The 24221-nt window shown below is 37.6% G+C and overlaps 1 protein-coding gene across 2 annotated transcripts in view; it reads left to right on the top strand.

Annotated features, from left to right (window-relative positions):
- ANGPT1 (angiopoietin 1) overlaps nt 1-24221 on the top strand; it is a 246296-nt gene that overhangs the window by 204816 nt on the left and 17259 nt on the right. For both annotated transcript variants that reach the window (XM_060115906.1, XM_060115905.1), the window contains exon 7: nt 3978-4144. In XM_060115906.1, the coding sequence (XP_059971889.1) occupies nt 3978-4144 (167 nt within the window). The remainder of the gene's footprint in view (nt 1-3977; nt 4145-24221) is intronic.

The raw sequence follows: 24221 nt of genomic DNA, 5'->3' as shown, positions 1-24221 counted from the left end.
CTTAAAAGTAACAGCAGGGCTTCCCTGGTGGCGCAGTGGTTGAGAGTCCGCCTGCCGATGCAGGGGACACGGGTTCGTGCCCCGATCCCGGAAGATCCCACATGCCGCGGAGCGGCTGGGCCCGCGAGCCATGGCCGCGGAGCCTGTGTGTCCGGAGCCTGTGCTCCGCAACGGGAGAGGCCACAGCAGTGAGAGGCCCGCGTACAGCAAAAAAAAAAAAAAAGTAACAGCAAATGTGTGACAGAGCAAGCCTTCAAATTGGAGCAGAGAGAGGGAGTAGAAGTTGTTTAATCAAAGCCAAGTCTTTGTTCCTAGGTGTCAGATTCGTGGCCGGCCTGATAAACAAGCCAGTAGACAGTTTACTAATGTAGGAACCCATTTCCCCTTCTTTCTTGAATTTTTCATCTTTATGATGAAATGGTTGTTTCTGCATCACTGCACTCAGCCATTAGAAGGTTTCTTCCCTACACTATCTCTCTAACAGTCATGTTGATTCCTTGTAGCCAATACAGCATATTTAGAAAGTTTTTTGGGAAGGTGCATGAAATAAAATTTTGGTTTATGAAAGCAAATTTCATTGCTTTCTTTTCAGTTGCTTCTTCCTCTATTTTCAGTCAGAAAAAGCAAACTGTTTAGGAAGGGTTGTTAATCTCCGCTTAGAGAGGGGTACAAAACTGCATGCCAAGAGGGGAATGGAGGCTCTTGGAGGAATGATACAAATGCTCCTCCTTTTCTGAGGCTCACTGGAGATCACAGTACTTTTCACTAAGCTGGAGAGCTTTTTATCCTTGCAACACTTGCAACAGCATGGAAATATTTGATCTAAAACTTAGCACTTCATCATTCCCACCCTCCTTATTCACAGTTAGTACAATAACTGAATCTCTTCTAACTGGATACACAAAAGAGGGAATCAAGTGGCTGTAGAGAGAGTTTTGACATGTCTGAGCTGAGAAGAAATGCAAAGAGAATCCAAGCAGTCTTCTTTTTCTTCCCCGTAGCTGCTGCAACTGAGAATGTGCTAATTCTTTGACTTTCAGTCCCCTGTAACTTTCTGCTTTGCTTATTCATTGGAGAAGGTAAGCTTTACTCTTCTCCCTGGTATGAAGCACCAGCTGCCCTAAAAATGTGTAAAATTCTTAGCACATCTTAAATTGCTCTAAGATTTCCTGCCACTGTGGGACTCTTGCAAAGTGTGACTTGAGCATCTTAGGAACAGAGAAGAAAGGAGGCACTGGAGTATGGACTTCATCATCTACCTGTACTCTGAGCTACAGGTAGATGATCTTTGGGAATGCATATACCCACTGCAATTTGGACAAAGGGTGTTCAGTTAATCAAAAACTAAGCTAAATTGGGGAATAACCTTAAAAGTGTACCTCTGTATGCTAATACATTTCTTTGAAATATAAAAAATATACATTCATTTACCCATGTGTTTATAATGTAGGCTCAAAGCTTGGAATTCTGAGTCAGTGGCTCTTTCATAAAACTTTCCCATAATCAAATGCATCAAATTTCTAGCTTCTGTTTTTTTTAAACTAGAGCAAGTAAGGCATATACAAAGTAATGTACATTAAAAATCCTCTAAAGTTTTATTATTTTCCTCAGTCTTTTAGAGTTGTTGCAACAACATATAGCTCAAAAACGTTTTTTAGTGATTTGCTTTCATTGAGCAAATCTAAATATTTAAATTAGTTTTTATAAAAAACAAAACAGAACAAAAGCTCCTCTTTCCCCACTAATATTTAACTTACTTACATAACATTATAAATCTTATCATTACAATAACAGAACTGGCATAAATGAGTTTGAGACTTACCAAATGCAGTTGGCCTTTGGTAAGTCACTCAGTTGGCAGACAGTAGTGCACAATTGTATTTAATACTTTCAGTGTACTCTGGGCATCAATATATTTTAAGTAAGGAATGGGGAATAATGATTCATGTTAAGTTGGTTAAAGGAGAAATCAGTTAAGAACACTTCTACTGTAGTTGTAATTCTGTAAAGTTGATATACATTAAATATGAAAAGAAACAAATATTTTCCAAATTCTATCTTCTGTGTTGAGAAAATGAGGATTGCTGTGATTATTTTAGTACTTCCCTCATACTTCTTCTTAATACAGATAAACTAAAACTTTTATTAATGAATACCTCAGTGAACCAGAATATGTTTCTTTCTGCAACATCAAAGTATATTATGTGATCACTGGACACCTCCAAGTCTTCCAAGCATGAATGTGCACAAGATAAACGGGGAGTTTGTTCAGATTCAGATTTATGGACTGGCTCTCAGTTAGCTTGATTCAAATTGTAGCCAGGAATATTTTTTTTCAACTAGGGCTCCAGTGATTATGATTCAGTTGGGCACTTTAAGAAATACCCCTGAGACACAACCAAATTACCTACAACAAGAATTATGTATTAAGGTTACTTCTCTGAATGCAATTGCAGGGTGCTATAGCCTTTGTTTTCTTCCTTCCTCCCTTTCTTCCATTTTCTTTGAACTTCAGTGAAACATATGGAGGGCCCAGTGTATGCCAGCATTCTACTAGTCTTTGAGGATTCACAAATACAACACAGCTTCTGTCCTCAAGGAGTTCATAGTCTGGTCAGTAAAACAAACCCATATATCAAGAATTACACTGAACTTCAAGTTTTACCAAGGAACACTTTCTTAGGCAATTGTGAATACCCAAAATCTAGGATGCCAGTAGTTTCCTAGGGTTTTAAATTTTCCTATCACTAACATAGCCAACATTAAGAGTTAGCTTTCTTTTGTGTACTTTCTTTTACTCCACAAAGAAAACTATTTTGAACACAGTAACAGTGACTGGGATTGCCCTAAAGAGAAGAGTGGAACCATATTGAGGTTCTGGGGCAGAGCAGCCAGCTAGGTTCACTCGCTAGCTCTTAAGTGTCAGCCTTCTGCCTCAAAATCCTCATCTATGGAGGCGAAGTATTTAAATGATTACAGTTTTGGACTTACAGACTTGCTTATTATTACTTAAAAATGAAAATGTTAAAGCTAGAGAAGTTAAGGGTCTAGTAATCTGTTATTATCTAACCGTAATTTGACTTGTGAATAATAATAACAAAAATAATACTAATATTGTTAAATAACTTGTCTGATACTATGCTGATGATATTCATTGAAAAATATTTAAACCATGTTGAAAATATTCCGTTAACTAGTATTTTAGAAACGTTTTCAAAAGCAGGCTGTGGGGCTTCCCTGGTGGCGCAGTGGTTGAGAGTCCGCCTGCTGATGCAGGGGACATGGGTTCGTGCCCCGGTCCAGGAAGATCCCACATGCCACGGAGCGGCTGGGCCCGTGAGCCATGGCCGCTGAGCCTGCGCGTCCGGAGCCTGTGCTCTGCGATGGGAGAGGCCACAACAGTGAGAGGCCCGCGTACCGCAAAAAAAAAAAAAAAAAAAAAAAGCAGGCTGTGATTGAGAAGCATTTACTGGTTAAACCTATTAGCCAGATTCATTTAATTCAAAAACATCTCATCGGGCTTCCCTGGTGGCGCAGTGGTTAAGAGTCCACCTGCCGATGCAGGGGACACGGGTTTGTGCCCCAGTCTGGGAAGATCCCACATGCCGTGGAGTGGCTGGGCCTGTGAGCCATGGCCGCTGAGCCTGTGCATCCGGAGCCTGTGCTGTGCAACGGGAGAGGCCACAACAGTGAGAGGCCCGCGTACCGGAAAAAAAAAAAAAAAAAAAAAAAAACCCATCTCATCTACACAGATTTGTATATCAGAATTTACTGTAATAAGAATTAGACATGAGCCTCGATGGGGGGAAACATAGCAGAAAAATACTGAGTGAGTAATCGAAGAAAGTATATAAAAATATGAAAGAACCATCTTTACCTTTAAAGAATGTTTTTAATTGTTTAGAACATAACTTAATACGAAACATGGAAAGAGCTTCTCTCTGAATTAACAACTGCATCTGTGTCTTCTTTCACAGGGTTTTGGAAATCCCTCTGGTGAATATTGGCTGGGGAATGAGTTTATTTTTGCCATAACCAGTCAAAGGCAGTACACACTAAGAATCGAGTTAATGGACTGGGAAGGAAACCGAGCCTATTCACAATATGACAGATTCCACATAGGAAATGAAAAGCAAAATTACAGGTAGGTCCTTCTTGGGTGTGGTGTTCAACTGCCTCAGGCCTAGTCATTTAAGAGTTTTAATAGAAAAGTGTGAAAAAAAGAAATGATCAAAGTTATCCTTCAAAATGAAAATCAGGCTGTCTAGGCCTATGACAAAGGGATGCAAAAAACCCTGTAAAGACTTCTTCAAAGCTTTAGATTTCAGTTTTCACAGACTGATTTTTTTTTTCATCTTTATTGGTTGCTTTACAATGTCATATTAGTTTCTGCTGTACAATGAGGTGAATCAGCTATATGTGTACCTATATCCCCTCCCTCTTGGACCTCCCTCCCACCCACCCCCCATCCCACCCATCTAGGTCGTCACTGAGGTGAGCTCCCTGTGCTAGCTATTTTACACATGGTAGTGTATTTATTCACAGACTGATTATTTTGATGTTGGCTTAAATTCTAGAGGATAGGGAATTAATTCAAACATGATATTATTGTTATTTTTATTGCTGCTGTTATTGTTATGGAGGTGCAGTGAATTTATACATATATAACTAATGACAGGGAATTGACTCAAACTCAGGGGCTTGAAATAAATACTTTCTTCTATCAAAAGATTTTTTTACTTATACTCCCCTTATTTACTTTTCTTAAACTATTTTTTTTTTTTTTTCTTTTTGCGGTATGTGGGCCTCTCACTGTTGTGGCCTCTCCCGTTGCGGAGCACAGGCTCCGGATGCGCAGGCCCAGCGGCCATGGCTCACGGCCCCAGCCGCTCCGCGGCATATGGGATCCTCCCAGACCGGGGCACGAACCCGTATCCCCTGCATCGGCAGGCGGACTCTCAACCACTGCGCCACCAGGGAGGCCCTCTTAAACTATTTTTTACATTATCTTGAAGGTGACAAAAGAGGAGTAAAATTTTATGTTTGAATGATTTACTAAAAAATAAGGTGAGGCATAATTTAGAATTTTTTGGTCAGTAATGTGAGAGACAAAAATAAATCCAAGTAATGGCATCAACATACACAACACATCATTGTGGATTAAAAATAGACTATATACTTAATTATTAACATCTCTGATTTTTTTTTCAATGAGCAGCTTGTACACTAGAAGAAAATGGTTAATCAAGTAATGCAGGGTGGTAAATTCATTTCACAAACACTTATTGTATTACTTCTGTGTTCCCGGAACTCTACTAGGCACTGGCAAACTTGCAGTCAGTGATGAGGTCACTAGTCTCCCAGACCTCACAGTTTAGCTTTGTTACAAACTAGGTCACTAAATAAACTGGTTGGCCTTCCTTGAGAACAGGAAGTATATTTCAGTTACTTTTATATCAGTATCCATAAATGCAATACTTGGCACATAGCAGGTCCTTAATAATGGTGTGTGACTCAGTTTTGTAAATTAGATAAACAGTAAATTAGGGTTGCAATGATTTTAAACTCTCGATATCGTGGCTACTCTACATTGGTCTTGGAAACACGATTATGTGCATTAAAGGGTTGGCACACTGCTTCAAACAAAATGCAATGACAGCGACCAAGGCCTTATGCTTTTTTTTCCAAACTGTGTGGCCATCTCCTCATAGTTCAACTGTTTCTGCTGCTATTTGTCTTTTTGAAACATGCCATCCTTTAGGAGTTTAAATCTACAATTCTTTTATGAACACATCTCATTTTGTTTTAATGGATTATGTGTGGGATTGGATCCTTGGAGACATAATAATCATTTTCTTAACAAACAGTGATGATGTCACCACAACAGAAGATGAGAAATAGATCTAAAGAGTTGATAGTCTCGTGGGGAGAGAGGGTGTGCATATGGCAACTCAAGAAACCAAAGAAGAGACATTTATAAAATGCAATGGACTGTAAGAAGAAATGTTTCCAAGGAGGTCAATACTTTGAGAGTTTTATAACAAGAAAAACCACTGTAAAACATCAGGGGTACTCTTATGTAAATGTTTTGAGCTGAAACTTGAAACTATATGAAACTTGGCTAATGTCAGACAGCCTGACAATAGGACTAGCAAATAATTAGTCTAGTTTTTTTTCTAGGCTCCTGAAGAATTTGCTTTGGTTCTTTTCCAAAATGTCTCTCAGTTCTTGTGTGTGTGTGTGTGTGTGTGTGTGTGTGTGTGTGTGCGTGTGTGCGCGTGCGCACGCGCTTATGAGGCTGGGGTGGTATTAAGGGTGCAAAGAGTGGGTAGGTTTAGGAGGGTCGGAGGCATCTGAAGTAGGCTTCAGGGTACGTGGTATGAGTGTCATTCTGCGTGAGGAAGGCACACTTATCTCCTCTTAAAATGCCCACTGCCCTCACTGAGCATTTCCTGGTCCTTGAACATCTTTATAATTCTGATCTTCACCTAAATAATGCAGATCTGTGATCAAAAAACTAAAGTGAGGTGTACACTCTGAGATCTCCATTTTTCTCTCTTGAGAGAATTGTGAACCTTGAGAATCAGAATTATAGATCCAGAAGAAACTTAATCATTTAATTCCAAACCTCTGGTTTTAAAGAAAAGAAGGCTGAGGTTCAGAAATATGTAATATTTTTGTCCAAGGAGGGAAAAAAACTTGAATATGGGATGTTTGGCTCCTTCCTAGTTAGGTGTGGTTTCCACTCTGTAATGTTACTGTAATAAAGCTGGTGGCTCTGGCCCTCTTTCCTGCCAAGACCCAGCAGAAAATAGATCTGTAATCATCACCTTCTCATGCAGTTAAATATTAAGATTCACATTGGCATCAAATGAGAAATTAAAACTCATTAAAACATTATGCCTATTCTGGTGAAAGCTTAATTAAAATAAGCACACTATAAACTGGCATTATTCACTCTTTCAAAGAAAATCAAGCAGAAGCTTGAAAAGGGAAGCTACACACTTGTAGACTTCCCTCTCCACCTCTATCTTCGCTCACACCCAGCATTGATTCTGCAGGCCCAGTAACACCACAGGTGGCCTCAAGTCAGGACTCCAGGTATCTAGCTTTGCTTTTCTGTGCTTTTTCTCATTTCTCTTCCCTCTGAATTAGGATGCTTCGTTGTGATAAATTATTAAAGGAATTAATGCTAACACTTGTGTAGTATTTTATAATCTATGAAATGATTTTTAATATTATAATCATTTAATCCTTACAATGAATTTTGAGCTAGGTATTATTAGACACATATTAAAGATGAAGAAACTTTGATGAGGCTTTGGTCAATTGACCTGCTCAAATTCAACTAAATTCCAACTAAAATCAAAACTATGGAATTCATGGTGGGTTTTTTTCCTTCTATTTTTACATTTTCTATATTTTTCCTCTTTCAAATTAAATTCAGAAATTTTTGAGTTTTCTTTTTTAAAATATTTTATCTTAATAGAAATTATATTGTGAAAACTCTTGTAATAGTTGTGGCCACAATGTATAAACCAAAAAATTTGTTAAATAGATCTTTCTCATGCTCTAGACACATATTGATTAAAAGTAAATGTTGTGAATAGATTGATGAGCTTACAAATGTACATGTAATTCACATATTTTCCTTTTATCCTCCAAGGAAAGTCCAAATGATTTCCTCAGAAAATAAAATCTGTAGAACCAAAGAGAATATAAATAAGAAAAAAAACAATAATGTGAGAGTGTTATGATAAACACATCATGTGCAGTAACACACAATCAACCTGAAATTACTAAATGCTTCCTTTAGAGAGGCAGTATTATCCAGATCCTCGTCATCTAACACCCAGACGGTTATAAAGCCTTTGATGCTCTCAAATATATCTTCCACGCTATTATTGAGATGTTTTTTCTGAAACACAATCTGACTTGGGCTCTGCCATCCTTCACATATTTCAACAGTGTTCAAATATCTACAGGTTAAAGTCTGCCACCTAAAACTCTTCCCGACCTGGTCCTACCTACTTATTCAGCTATTACTATCATATTGTTCCCCCAACCTCACCCAATCAGATACCCCCTTATTGTGATTATGATCCAGAAACTACTTGCAATTTCCCTTTACCACCCACGCCTTTGTTTATGCTATATCCTTACCCTATACATATAAACCCAACTTTGGGTACATCTTCTAAATCTTTAAGATTTTCCTTTATTTCAGGAAGTCTTCCCTGATTCCTACTATGGTATATGCTCCGATGTGCTCATCTGTATCCTCCCTTCAGAACTGAAGCACTCCTTCTCCCACTTCCTGGGAACATTGCTGGCTAACAACTTGTAGCCAAGGTCCCCTGCCTGGGTATGCCTATGACTGAAGAAAGTCATCTCATTCAAGGTCACTGCTCCTTCCTACAGACAGATTGCATCCAATGACTGGTCAGTATAGGAGTCTATTAAGGACCACTTGCCCTAATTCAGGACAATTCTGAAGGCTATCCAAGGTCCAGAATTTCACTCGAGATTAGCTGAGATGTTCACTGTGATTGCATGTGAGCCCATGCAGCTTCTCCCTCTGCTCAGTACTGCTTTTTTCACTCTGCCACAGGAATCGATCCTAAGATCATTCACCTATAAATATCCCTACACTGATTTCCCAGAGAAATGCATCACCCTCATTCTCAGGTCAATTTGGATGCTTTGTGGTCCCATAGATGCATAACAGTCTGTGAACAACTATCCAGTATCCACATTCTATTATGTCATTAACAAGTATTTATTAAATAACTGTGTGTATGATCTTTCCCACTAATTTCTAAGTTTCTAGAATATGGAAACCATTTTTATCAAAATTCAAGATATATACCTAAGCCAGCCAAATTATTGCTAATAGTTAATAGTTAATATTTGTTGAATACATGCTATGCACCAGACACCTTGTTTTACATAAGAAAATTGAGGTTTGGTATTTCGCATAAGGTCACAAGTACTAATATGAGTAGAAGTCACAACTTGAGCTTTGATCTCTAACTGCCCACCTTTTGGCCATACCTCAATAAAAGGAAATCCATCAGTTAATTGCTGGAATTAAATACACTCAAAGCACGTATTCTAAGAGATAAAATATGTTTCTTCTAACCCCACTTCTGTCTTTAATAATCTGAATGTCTGCGGACACATCTCATCTCTCAATTTTCTGTCCTATAAATTAAAGTATTTATAAAGCTCCTTGCAGCTCAAAACTTATTCACTAGAATAAAATTACTTTTATGTATACATTTCTTTTTTAATTTTTTTCCCCTTCAATTCTTTGATAAATGATTAAATTTTGATCTCCCTAAAAATGTAATTCAGTAAGATTTTCCATCAGTTTAGGGCTTACAGTGACCTTTTTCTTCTCATAAAAACTTTGCTGGTCTTTGCTGGGCCTAATACTTACAGTTAAAAAACAAATACATAACTGCCACCACATCCAATGCTTAAAAGAAATAAATGTTTAATTGTGGGTTTAGGGAGATGCTGTGATCTACTGGAAAGAGCTCTAGAATAGGAATCAGAAGATGTGGAAGCTATTAAATAGTGAAGTCTGGCTTCACTATCCATAAAGCCAATTTGGTTGTATCAGTCAATGTTCAGTTACAGAAACAAAGCCATGATGAGTATTATGGAAATAAGGGATTTATTATACAAATTCCACCTTACACAAATGTGAGGTGAGCTGGGAAAGTGAAGGTCTGGAAGATGAAGGTGGATAATCAGAGGAAGGGTCACTAACACATATACATGAACCCCAGTGTGGCAGTGGACAAGCTGGAGCCAGCAGGAAAATTCGAGAAACCCGGCATGTCCAGCTACCAAATCCAGCTGCCAGCTTAGATCTCACAGCAGGGGAGATCTAAGAAAAGCCGTAGCTACGTTACCTAGGATTGTGCAATCAGGCATCTGGTGTTGAGTCTGGATAGATTGCCAGCATGGGGGAGGCAAGCTGGATGCAGAGTGGAAGAGAGCACAAGCTGAGAACTGCTGGGCACTCTGACCCTGAAAATCACCATGCCTAATGATAATCTGAGTTGGACCACTGGTTTACTTCCACCTTTCAAATCTCATACAAAGTCCTCTTGGGGCCAACTCTAACTTGGAACTGTACAAAGAATGAGAGTCTGAGAAACACAGTTCTCAGATTAACCAACTTGACAGTAACACAATCTAGCAATACCTTGGGCAAATCACCTAATACTTTTATACCTCAATTTTCTCATCTTTAAGTGGGAATAATGTCCACTGTCCTGTAGTTCTCACCATTTTGTTATATGGATCCAATCAGAAAGAATATGCAAACATACTTTGTATTGGACAAACAAGTGCCATATGACTATGAAAGATATGTTTTATTATTTAATTCAATTTTTATCACACCCAGGAAGTTTATTATTTATTCAATAAAAATTTAGTATGTTTCTATATTGAAATCCAACCCCTCAACCACAGTCCCAAAAATGTCTTTTACTGATTGGTACTTATATATTTACTTATTTGGATTCTGGACCCAGCTCAGGTTCACTCACTGCATCTGCGATCTCTTTAGTCACCTTTTACCTAGAGCAGTTACCTACCACACACTCGCCATTAGTATTTTTTCTTTAATGCAGATCAGTTTTCCTCAGAAATGTCTCTTTATTAATTTATCTGATTATTTCTTCCTGATGAGATTCAAATTAAATCTTTTTGACAAGAATGCTAAATAAACGATACTGTGTACTTCCCATTTTATTACATCCGAAGGCACAAAAGGTCATTTTGTCCCATTATTGGTTGGGTTAAGTTTAATCACTTAAAGTTTTGCGGGGTTTTTTTACAATGGAATATGTAGTCTCAAAGAAGATTCTTACAAAATGTCATAAGTTATAAAACACATAAAGCTGATCTATGGTGATTGAAGTGGTTGTGGGGACTTACTACAATATCCCTTTGGCCTCCCCCTTGCTAGTGCCTCAGACATTTGTAGAGTACATTGTATTATATTATCATATCTGTAAAAGTAATGATTTACCAATTGGAGATAAATTCAGCGTGTGATTTTATCAAGTGACTTTACATGTTAATTTTTTCCATTCTTGGTTACAGTTTGTTCCCTAAAGTTAATTCCTTTGTCTTTTTTTTTTTTTTTTTTTTTTTTTTTTTTGCGGTACGCGGGCCTCTCACTGTTGTGGCCTCTCCCGTTGCGGAGCACAGGCTCTGGATGCTCAGGCTCAGCAGCCATGGCTCACGGGCCCAGCCACTCTGTGGCATGTGGGATCTTCCCGGACCTGGGCACGAACCCGTGTCCCCCGCATCGGGAGGCGGACTCTTAACCACTGCGCCACCAGGGAAGCCCTCCTTTGTCTTTTTATATTAACTCAATTAATAAATCCTCTCTCACAGATAGTATAATGACAAGCTTAAAGATAGCCCTTCTTTGAACCAATAGAAACTTGGTTCATGAAGTCTGAATGATAGTGTTTCACTATTTAATGTACATTTTAGATTATAATTATAATCTTACCATAATATTTATAATTCACAGTTTGGTGATTTTCTTCTCATTTTATTATCTCCTTATTATTTGTTGGGGATGAATGATACTTTCAGGGTAGAACTATGGCTATGCTAAAGCCTCATTCTGGAAGAGATGCCACATGAAGAGATGAATAAGATGTTTAAACAAAATTACCAAAAAAAAAAAAAACTTGAAAATAATTTAGCCATTAAACATCTTTTTGCACAAAGTTTATTTTCGGCCAAGATCTTTATTGGGAATCAGTTTTATGTAATGGGTAAAATACTGTATTGGGAATCAAGAGACATGAACTCTAGACTTGGATCTGTAGTTACTTTTCTGAATGACCTTGGACAAGTTACTTCACTTTTCCAAGTTTCAGGTCCTCAGAAGTAAAATGAGGATGTAAGGATGAAGTCTTTTTAATTCCAAAATCCTTTTTTTCAGTCATTAAAGTATTCCCATGCCATGTGTATATTTCAAGGACAAAACAAATCAGTGTGGATTGAAAAGAATTCTCTTGAGCCTCCCACGTAAATTTAAGCCCTGCATTTTTGTAGGTATTGCAAAACTTGTTTCACTTTTTAGTGAAATGTTTTTCATTTCTCTGATCCTCTGGGCTGCATTGTCCTGGCTGGAACCAGTAGCAGATGTGTTGAAATACTAAGAGGAAATTTATTTCTTACAGCAGTTCTGGACTGATCAAGGTAGGCAAAAAAATATATAGGGAATCTCCTGGCAGTTTCTACCCTCTTGAATTTTTAGCCTAGATATCAAACCTAAGGCTTTAAGTAGTTTTATTTGTATTTTCCAATAATTTCTCCAACTTGGGAGGTGTATTACTTTTATTTAGACTACAATTTTTGTTGTGGTTATACTTCCTAAAACAGAGAAGGAATTGTTTTATTGTTTGTTTGTTTGTTTGCGGTACGCAGGCCTTTCACTGCTGTGGCCTCTCCCGTTGCGGAGCACAGGCTCCGGACACGCAGGCTCAGCGGCCATGGCTCACAGGCCTAGCCGCTCCACAGCATGTGGGATCTTCCTGGACCGGGGCACAAACCTGTGTCCCTTGCATCGGCAGGCGGACTCTCAACCACTGCGCCACCAGGGAAGCCTAGAAGGAATTGTTTTATTCAGCAAAATTTGTATTTTATACTCCTTGACTGAGATGAAATATTTACAAGGAAGAAGGCGTGGTCTTACAGAGTCACTCTGTACCTTCGTCAGGCCTTATAAAGATCAGGAAATCTCTTGACTTTAATGCAGATTAATGTCAGTCTCTAGAGTCTTAAATTTTTCTAAGACAACAAAAACAAATGCCTTGGTGCTGCTGGGTCTAAGGATTCCCAGGATTCCAGCTCCAGAATGAGTAATGCTGGGACTCAGACAACTGCTGTCCTAGAAACTTATAGGTTGGCAGAAATCACTAGAATCAGGTAATGCTGCTTCCAGGAAATAATTTAGGGAGATGTCCTGTGATCCCACTGCTGGGGGTCCTCCTAAATGTTGGCCACCACTGAAAAGATGAAGGCTCTATCTTCAATGAAGAAAATATTTGTTATTTTCTATTATGTGCTATCCTAAGGTAAAATATCCAGAGATATTTCAGTACAGTCATGTACGTGTGTGTTCACACATGTCTATACTCGTGTGTGATGGGGCTAGGGGAAGGGAGAGACAGTAGACAGACAAACAGACAATTACAATGCCATGAACACAGTGAGTTTGGAGATAAAGACAAGTGTGGCATGAATAGGGGGGCCTAACCAATTTTAGGGGCTTGGGAAAGCCTCCAAGGGGTAACCTAAGTTGACATAAAAATGACAAATAGGAATTAGCTGAAGAAATAGTTCAAGTTGGAGATAGAAGAGTGAATAGCATATGTGAAAGCTCGTAAGTGAGACCCAGCATGTCTTGTTAGGCAAACTGCAAGTAGTAAGATGTTGTTTAAGCACAGAGTGTAATGGGATAATGATGAAGTATGATGCTAAGAGCAAAGAGGAGAGCCAGACAACTAGTCATATGTGAGAGACTTAGGACTTAGCCTCTAAGGGCAGCCCATCTGCATAGTCTTTTCTCATATCCCAATCAATTTTTTTTCACTCAGTGTTTTTATTACTCTGTTCAATAAATATGAGCAACAACAATGTGCAAGACATGTGGGTGAGACAAATCCACAAAACTCAACCCTTATCCTTCAAGAGCTTAACCTCTTTCCTGACTTGATTTTCTTTATCCTTTATGTCTTAGCTCAGACTGTAGAGCTCTGCTTTTTAGATTGGGTAAGGAGCCCCTTCTGTGTGCTCTCCCTGTGCTCTGTGCCTACCTTTATCAAAGTCCTTATCACACGGGGTTGTAATGGGCGATTCTTTCTTATTAAACTGCCACCTCTAGGAGGGCAGGGACCTCTCCACAATGCTTGGCATATGTCTGGAAAGGAAGCACTTTCTAATAAATATATGAAAGACACATCAACAAAGATATCTTTTGTGCATTCAACAAACACAACTAATTACTATATGGCAATTATTCATATAGATGCTAGAAATTCAGAGATCAAGTCAAATTCCTGCCCTCAGAGGTTTATGGTATAGAATGGAAGCATATGACAGTTTCCATGTAAGGTTTTTAATAAAGTGCTGTCCTTTAGTTTCTTGGATTGTCGCTTGGATGAGATTCATTTCCCTGATCTATTCAACTGCAGTCTCTTCTGTTGATTTATTTATTTTTTACCTGTAAAAGTTAGGCAAAAATTTCTATATTGCATCATGCCAAGCAAATGAAATAAAATAAACACACAGCATACCTTATTCCCTAGGCCAATTAATCCTGGAAAAGGATGCTGTGTTGCTGTCACCAGTAAGTAGTTTGTGGGTTACAAGGACTAGGTACTCTACCTGCAATTTTGATAGCTGCCACTTGCTGACAGTAAACTTTGATATTTTTAGAACTCACGGTTAAATAGCTGAGAGCTTATCAGAAAGTACGAGATTTAGTTAATTATACTTTTTGAGTAAAAAATTTTTAAATGATGAAAATGACAATATAAAATATTGACTACCCTGTAACTAATACAGTGCTTTTTCTGTCTAGATGATTTATTTCTTTTCGAGAGCCTTTACTCATTTCAACCAGAAGCAGTTATAAAACCATTTAAAATAGTTATGACAAGTATCAACAAATATCAACATTAAATGCTCAACTATAAATTCTGTGCTGATAGTATCATCATAACAATCAACTTTAATATTAATTGAGCATTTACTCCGTGTCAGATATTTGCAAAGTGCTTTGATATGTCTCTTTTGGTACTAACATTACAAATGCCAGTGCTTATGCTGGTCTACTCATTCTCTTTTGAAAGAATCAAAAATGCTATTTTATTACCTGCCTCAATTAGAAGCTCAACTAAACACCTGGGTAAAGAATAAGTTTAGTCTTATTCATTTTTAGGCTGCAAATGAAAAACACTTCTTTTCCCTCACATGTGCTTATGATCAATTCTAGAGAGAATTTTCCAGATCTGAAGATCAGAAGTCATTATATAAACAACTGGAGGTCACAACATTGTTGTAAAATAATTATTTTAATGAACTATGCTTTAAAAATAGCAGATGTGTTAAAGATCAAATGAATAGTTTGTACCTATTTATAATCTGATTTTTAAAGCACACCTAGTATTCTTTCTTAGCTGAATAATTACATCTGAATATTGTATGCTTCTTTAACATCACCTAACCTAGAACATATGCTGATATTTAAAGACATTAAGTCAATATTTCCTTGGCTTGTTAATAAATAATAATTATTAAATATGTAGTTGTCCAATATTCATAATTATTTTATTTCTCTCTTAACTGGATATGGTTTTGCTTTAATTTACATAACTTCACTAAAATTACTCTCTTAAAAGTTGCTACAATTCTTTTGAAATCAGAGTCTGCATTCATTCATTTATCCAGTCAACCTGCCACCAAATTTTTATCATGTTGCTGTTACTTGCCTGGTACTACTCAATTATTTCCAAACTTGAGTGTGCATAAAGTCAACTAAGATGTTTGTCTAAAGTGTAGGTTTTTGAATCTCACATCCAGAGATTCTGATCCTGGGATAGAACCTAGGTATCTCAAGCCTACCAAGTACACCCAGGTGATGCTGATGCAGAAATAACACTTTAATGACAGTGAAAGGACACATCATCCTTGCTGGTCTTGTGGAGCTAATAGTTGAAGAGAAGGAAGAAAACATGGGAGGGATAGTTGGCTTAAAGTAAAAGTTTCAGCTGCAGTATGTTTTAGCATGCCTGTTTGGTTTTTTGTTTTGTACTGTTTTGGTTTTTGATCAAGGAATCATAGACCTTTTCAAAAATTTGCTGGAGCTACACATCTTCTCCCCAGAATAAATGAACAAGCACAAAATTTTGCTCACATTTTTGTATGATTTAGCTCCACAATAAGAACTCTTGGAATTAAGCTATAGTTGGGCACTAAAGAAAAGCGGTGAACTTGGCTAGGGTTGAGGATGGATTGGGGTACATTGGAGGAGACTGAAGGGGACCAGGAAAGGCTTCGTGGAGGAAATTCTTGGTTATTTGTGAAGTATGAGTAAGTTCTCGTGAGGATGGAGGATAGTGGTAGGAGGGAAGTCTTGAGATTCCAGCCAGAAGGAGCAACGTGGACAAAGACCCAGAAGTGGGAGAGAGCCTGCCTTAGTTAGACAAAAGCAAGTATCTTGTATGTAGAGGTTCGCTGTGCTACAGAAAACGAAGGCCATATTACATGATAAGGAGTTTGGACTGTGTCTTACATTAATTGTGGAGAGAAATAAGTACACTGATGATTTTGGTCAACAGAAGAATCTGTTTATGCATGCTGGAGCCTTATTTGCAGAACTTATAGCAACACGTTGTCCAAGTACAACAAGAGAAAGTATTTCCTCTTTGCAAAAAACCTCAGACAGTGTCTCTCAATGGTTTTCAGCATTCTACTCACCCTTTCCTCTTCCTCTGTCTTCCCTTGGGGGATACTGGAAAGAAAGTTTCTTGCTGCTTTTTAAACAGAAATAAAAAGGAGAACAAATCTACCTCCCTTGAACTTGTTTACACTAAAAAAAGAAAAAAATTACCAGTTTCAATCATAAGTTTTACAAGGTCCTGACTTAATTTTTAGTAAAAAAGCAAACCCATAAACTCTCTGAGATGGCTGTCAGCCTGGTCTTTTAGGCACCAGAAGAGGTCTGGTCAGTGAGCCACTCACTCGGAACTGATTCTGTCAGCCACACGTGACGCCAAGGGAACTGAAATAAGTTTAAGGGACTGTGTGTTCTTTACAGGGGTCTTTAGTGCCATGTAATTCATTTGGCACTCATTTTTTTAATGTATCCTTAGAAAAGGGAGGAATACTAGAAGAACGTTATTTTTATTTAGAACTAAAAACAGAGAATCACTACAGTGTATATTTCTGAACTTTGAGAAGTATGGTTTCATTGTCACAGCTTTCATGAAAATCGTTTGTTTGTCTTTTTAATGTATGGAGTAGAGTGTACTCTTTCAGCACTGTGCAAAAGCACTCAGAGACAACAGAGTGTGAGTTCACTATTTTGTTTTTATGGAAGAAGAATTTATCATGAATTTTGAACAAATGCAATCATCATGTCACTGAGAAAAACTGAGAACTGTATTTTACTGGGGTTTTGAAACGAGTCGCTGTAAACAATGTATCGTCTGTCAAGAGTTTGAGAATACCTGGGTGGTTGATAAACTCGTTTTCATCAAAGTTCTACATTATATTAATATTTGTAAGTCAAGGAAGGGACATTAAAATATATATTGTCAAAACTTAGATGAAAAATTTGTGTAAAATTTAAACATGTATAATGAAAACTAATACTATATAAAACAATCGTAATAGAATCAGGGAATAAGTGAAACTGGGTTCTCTGAAGTTTCTCATTATTTGGGGCTGAGGTTTTCTGTAACTCTGGAAATGTATCTTTCTTAATCACAACACATATTCCCATGACCCGTGCTGTCTCAGGCATTTTTCACACTTGCACATCTTCCACTAAACATGTTCAAAGATATCTATCAAATTACATATCTACATCAGGGCTTCCGAAGCTTAAGAAGCAAATAAGGTACTCCTTCTTAAATAATGGTTAGATTAATACACTACACAAATTCTGGTGATTCCCCAATGATTCAGTTCCATTTGAGAACAAATGATGCCAATTAAGGAAGACAGTGTCATAAAGGAAGGTTTCAGGAAGTAAAGATGCAAATTAAAGGATAGGTTGGAATGGGTGATCTTTTCAAGGATTTTTCCAAGTACCAATTATGAGTAAAGAAAGGGAAAAAAAAATACACGTGCTGCATATATGGAATCTTAAAAAAACGGTACTGATGAACCTAGTGGCAGGGCAGGAATAAAGACACAGACATAGAGAACAGACTTGAGGACACAATGGGGGAAGGGGAAGCTGGGATGAAGTGAGAGAGTAACATTGACATATATACACTACCAAATGTAAAATGGATGGCTAGTGGGAAGCTGCTGCATAGCACAGGGAGATCAGCTCGGTGCTTTGTGTCCACCTAGAAGAGTGGGTTAGGGAGGGTGGGAGGGAGGCTCAAGAGGGAGAGGATATGGGGATATATGTATCCTTATAGCTGATTCACTTTGTTGTACAACAGAAACCAACACAACATTGTAAAGCAATTATACTCCAATAAAGATATTTAAAAAAAAATACACGTGCTGGATTCAGCCAATAAAGCACCCTATTATATGGCAAGAAAAGCTTAGGATTCTCAAAAGATTGGAATTTTTCTTTATTAAAGAATAAACATTTGAACTAAAGGATTGTTATTCAGGCATCTGGGTTCAAAATAATGTAGACCTTAAATTAGGTAGTCAGTCAGCAAAGGGACTCTGGTTTCTTGTTCTTTGTGCATAGTATTCTGCTTGCTCCATATAAAAATGAGGAAAACTTTCAAAGGAAATGGGACCTATGGATTTGAGAAAGTTGGTCTTTTTCATCTTGAATTTCTCCAGCTTATTGCCTACATACATGTCTTAATTAGCTCCATGTCTATCTCACAGTTTTCATCACTCTCAATATGCTTATGTATGTCTATAAATGTCGTATTCATTTTGCTTGTTTAATTTAGACTTATTCATATAGCTCATGTTTACCGTGCTTCTGTGTAGTTTATAGTTATTGGTTAGGGAAGTTTGGTTTCTTTGTTTAATTTTTTATTAATATTCATAAGTACTCTACATGTGACAGTCTTTTCAAGGCTTTTATATGTATTACTTCATTTAGTTATCACAGCAATATTAGAAAGACATTACTATTATTAGAGTCATTTTACAGATGAGGCAACTGAGGGTCAGAAAGGTTAAGAGCTACACTCTAAACCCAGACAATTAAGCTCCAAACTCTTTTCTGTTATACTATCTCTTGAGTTCTATAGGCACACGTATGCAAATACAGTGACACAGTCCTACTCTTTAGAAGTTAATGTTTTATATTTTTTGTGTTTGTTGGGGGGATTGGGGAGATAAAAGGAGGAAAATTTTGGTTGATGACTTTATTGTCAGTTATTTTCTTCATTCATACTTACTTTGTACCAAACCACCTATATCTTCTTTTCTTTTTTTTTTTTTTTTGCAATATGTGGGCCTCTCACTGTTGGGGCCTCTCCCGTTGCGGAGCACAGGCTCCAGACGCACAAGCTCAGCGACCATGGCTCACGGGCCCTGCCACTCCACGGCATGTGAGATCTTCCTGGACCGGGGCATGAACCCATGTCCCCTGCATCATCAGGCAGGCTCTCAACCACTGCGTCACCACCTATGTCTTCTTGATCTTTATGTCTCTTTAAGTATCTCTCAATCTCTATCATGTCCTTAATTCTTAATTAGTCAAACTGTATGTTATTAGATCTTTTAATCTTCCTACTTACATCCTCTTTTCTTTTGAAACTTCTTTTGAACTTTTCCTTCTACTTACAGATTCATAACTATGAATGTAGATCATTGTCATGCAACTCTCTTGTCATTGGCATATGTTCACTCTTTTTTTATAGTTGCACCAACTTTGCTTCATATATTTTCCTATCATTTTCTTACATACTCATTGAAAGGCTATCGCAAATAAGTACGTAATCTGTTCACCTATGGACAATGGAGTAACAGAATATATCTCCAACATACAAAAAATAGTGTGGCACATAATGACAGATTTATTTAATACAGCCTCCTCCAACAGAGATCACAGTCCTAAGATTCAGCATTGGAAAACAAGCCCTCTATCCTCTAACAAAGAAGATGGAGGCTTTGAAACAGATCTTTAAAATGAATGCCCTGTTTCTGGAGGGAATTATGCAATAGAATGGACTCATGTATATGAGATATGTTGGGTTGGTCAAAAGGTTTGTTCGTTTTTTTCCGTAAGATGGCTCTAGTAGCACTTAGTTGTCTTTGACTTCATTTGAAACAATTTTGTTAGATTGTATGTGACAGCTGTCATATCAGCGTGCATTTAAAAAAAGACTTATCAAAACTGAATTTTTGTGTAGCCATTTTAATATTGAAGATTAAAAAAAGCAACATTTTTGGCATATTCTTAATTATTTCAAGAAAGGTAAAAACGGGACTGAAATGCAAAAATAGATTTGTGCAATGTATGAAGAAGGTACTGTGACTGATTGAACGTGTCAAAAGTGGTTTGCAAAGTTTTGTGCTGGAGATTTCTTGCCGGATGATGCTCCACAGATGGGGGTAGACCAGGTGAACTTAACAGCGATCAAATCGAGACATTAATTGAGAACAATCAATGTTATATCATGCGGGAGATAGCCGACATCCTCAAAATATCCAAATCAAGCGTTGAAAATCATTTGCACCAGCTTGGTTATGTTAATCACTTTGCTGTTTGTGTTCCACATAAGTTAAGTGAAAAAAACCTTCTTGACCATATTTCTGCATGCGATTCTCTACTTAAACATAACAAAAACCCTCCGTTTTTAAAACAAATTGTGATGGGCGATGAAAAGTGGATACTGTACAATAATGTGGAATGGAAAAGATTGTGGGGCAAGTGAAATGAACCACCACCAACCACACCAAAGGCCAGTCTTCATCCAAAGAAGGTGATGTTGTGTATATGGTGGGATTGGAAGGGAGTCCTCTATTATGAGCTCCTTCCAGAAAACCAAACAATTAATTCCAACAGGTACTGCTCCCAGTTAGACCAACTGAAAGCAGCACTCAACGAAAAGCATCAGGAATTAGTCAACAGAAAACACGTAATCTTCCATCAGGATAACGCAAGACCGCATATTTCTTTGATGACCAGGCAAAAACTGTTACAACTTGGCTGGGAAGTTCTGAATCCTCCGCCATATTCACCAGACATTGCACCTTCGGATTTCCATTTTTTTCGGTCTTTAAAAAATTCTCTTAAGGGAAAAAAATTCAATTCCCTGAAAGGCTGTAAGAGGCACCTAGAACAGTTCCTTGCTCAAAAAAGATAAAAAGATTTGGGAAGATGGAATTATGAAGTTGCCTGAAAACTGGCAGAAGGTAGTGGAACAAAAGGGTAAATACGTTGTTCAATAAAGTTCTTGGTGAAAATGAAAAATGAGTCTTTTGTTTTTACTTAAAAACTGAAGTCACTTTTGGGCCAATCCAATAGATCCCTTTGTCAAACTTGATGGTCTCATTTCTCATATTTGCTTTAATCATTCCATGAGCTATTTCTTCAAATGTCTGGTGGCAACCACAAACTCATTCCATCCTTATTAAAAGTGTCCCACTGTATGATTTGAGCAGACCATTAGGTCATTAATACTGGACAAATTTCAAATCAGGAAAAAAATGCCCATGGGACTTGAATTGTAAAATATAATTGTATTATTGGAGTTAAAATGTTACTGCATATAAAGAATCTCTTGAGATGAGTAAAACTTAAATTCTAAACAATTTGAGCTCTTAGTTCATAACTGACTCAATAAATATTTATTTAATGCCTGTCATGTATATTACACATGGAGTTTACAAAGATAGCTAAGAGATGAAGACTTCTCATCAAATGCTTATAGTCTGATGAGGAAGAAAAGGCACATTTATAAAGAGAAATACTACGATAGGCAAAATGAGATATGCCACAAGAGAAGCAATTTATCTGTGCAATGAAAATTTATAGAAGAAAGAAGAGAAAAGGCTTCCCACATAATATTTTGTCTCGAAAGATAGTTGATTTTGGACTTGGGAGAAAGGGATCATTTCAGTAAAGTTCTGGTCATTTATAAGCCCAGGATACACTTGCACAGTCCTGAATTAAAGAGAATAAAATGTTTATCTTGAAGATGTTATTTTGAAAACAATTAGAAAACATTGTTTAACTAGAGATAATTTTACTGTATTAGGAAAGGCTAATATAGAGTTCGTCTTCCCTTGTGCTAAGATAAAATTTATATTCTCGCCTTTATCTCAAGGCTTCCAGCCTTAGTAATTCCCACTGTAGAACTCTATACTTAACAAAAAGGACATTTTATGAAAGCAAATAATTTCCAGCTTCAAATGCTAATAGGAAAAAACGAATAAAAATCTATCTTAGGGCTTCCCTGGTGGCTCAGTGGTTGAGAGTCCGCCTGCCAATGCAGGGGACACGGGTTCGTGCCCTGGTTCGGGAGGATCCCACATGCCGCGAAGCAGCTGGGCCCGTGAGCCATGGCCGCTGAGCCTGCGCGTCCGGAGACTGTGCTCCGCAATGGGAGAGGCCACAACAGTGAGAGGCCCGCGTACCGAAAAAAAAAAAAAAAAAAAAAAAATCTATCTTAAATGCTTAGTATCTAAATAAGTTCACTGTCTGCCTTTTCACTTGACGTTCCCAACACATTCAAATGACTCATGAATCTCCTTTATTTCTTATCTTTTTTGATCTTAGATAACCTCAATTTAATTGTGCTGTGAATTTCACAGCCCTTTTATTGGAAATATCCTCCTCATCCCTCCCCTAAAGTCCATGTCTTCCACAGCCTCCCAAACTAATCTTTTCCACTAAACGTTTTGAGTAGTTTAGCATCTCCTGAATTTTTCCCTTGCCCTTTTTCCTACAATACTAATTATTTGTATACCTCCCTATGACCTCTTCATAACAGCAACCAAATGCCTAATCTTACTAGAAGTCTACAATAAGGCAAACACTGTTTTCTCTCTATATAGATCGACAAGAGAAATATTGTCTTTACGTTCAGCAAAAGATGTCACCTATATCATTTAAACTCAGTACTAAAAGACATGCTGTGATATCACTCTTTGCTGGTGCCCAGCCCTTTTAGTAGGGTGGGGGCAGGGCAGGGAGGGTGGTTACAGCAGAGACAGCCCTGGAGCAGCAACCAGAAGACATAACAGTGTTGGGAAACTCCGTCAGATTGAGTCATTGCTACCAGGCTCTGAAAGAGAATCATGGGGGTTATTTTGCATTTTCTTCAAGTGATTGTGAAAAAGACAAACTAGTTCCATATGGTGGCAGGGAGAGAGCTCAGAGCCAAAATAAAAATCTGCTCAGCTTGTCAGTATGTGAGACCTTAAAGTTCAGATATCTAAGAGTCTGTCTACTGTCTAAAAGAGCTGAGGCCAAACTTCAATTTGTCAAACATACAACTCCCACTGCCTTGGATAATGAAAGAGACTCCCCCCGCCCCCACCCCACACACAGTGAAGATGTAAAAATGTGAGAAGTATAGCAATCTCTTAAGTAGACAAAATTAGTGAGAAACTAGATGCCTGGGATTGGGCTGCCCTATTTTAAAGAAAATAAAGTTATAGAATCACTTATATGTTACAGAGGTATATTTTGAAACCTACTCTTCCATAATAGAGTGCACTGTTGTCCTACATTCATTAAGAAATATGATTTAGTCTTTCTAGTTACTGAAGTTTCTGTAGGTGAAAGAAAAGGAGTAACTATATTTTCATCAAGAATGACTAGAAAATCATGACCAGTTTCAGTATGCATGAGTTTCATTTTCCCTTCAGATGCTAATTGAAAAAATAAAAATGTTGACATTCTTTAAAGTCACTGACCAATTGGTACTCATAATTATTTTCCCCCCTTAATTAGGAAAAATGGCTTGAAAAGGATAAATGCCATGATTCTATTTTGTGGCTTCCTTTTTGGTCACAGTTAATGGTATTTTTTGGAGTTTCTGTGCTGTTCTTATTTTGGGGTTGGTTGTTGTTGTTGTTTTGGCATCCTTCATGTTTTTGTTCCTAAGCCAGATACTTTGCTCTGGAATAACACTTGGTTTTTATCTCCCAACACATCATCCATCCTGTAAGCCATATCTGCACCAGCTGAACATAAGAAATAAATGTCCAAGACTCTCATGGTGTTATTTTGGGGGAAGCATTCTCTCCACACTTTAAGTCCTTTTCACCATAGTCATGTGCAAAGCTGACTTTGCCCCTTATGTGTATTGACTTTTCTTTTGTAAAGTGATGTTCCATTATCAGAATAGAGAAAGTCATGGATAGTTAATTATGCATATTTTAGAAATTAACCTGAACCATTAATAAAAAGAACCACATATTCTGTTTGAGCCTCAATTCAAAAAGTTTTCTTATCTAATTCAAAAAAATACTTGGCATTAGTGAATGGCCAGCTCTTAGTC

The sequence above is a fragment of the Mesoplodon densirostris genome, chromosome 13 (genome assembly GCF_025265405.1).
Source record: "Mesoplodon densirostris isolate mMesDen1 chromosome 13, mMesDen1 primary haplotype, whole genome shotgun sequence".
Classification (NCBI taxonomy): Eukaryota; Metazoa; Chordata; class Mammalia; order Artiodactyla; family Ziphiidae; genus Mesoplodon; species Mesoplodon densirostris.
This window is presented reverse-complemented; position numbering and strand designations above follow the sequence as displayed.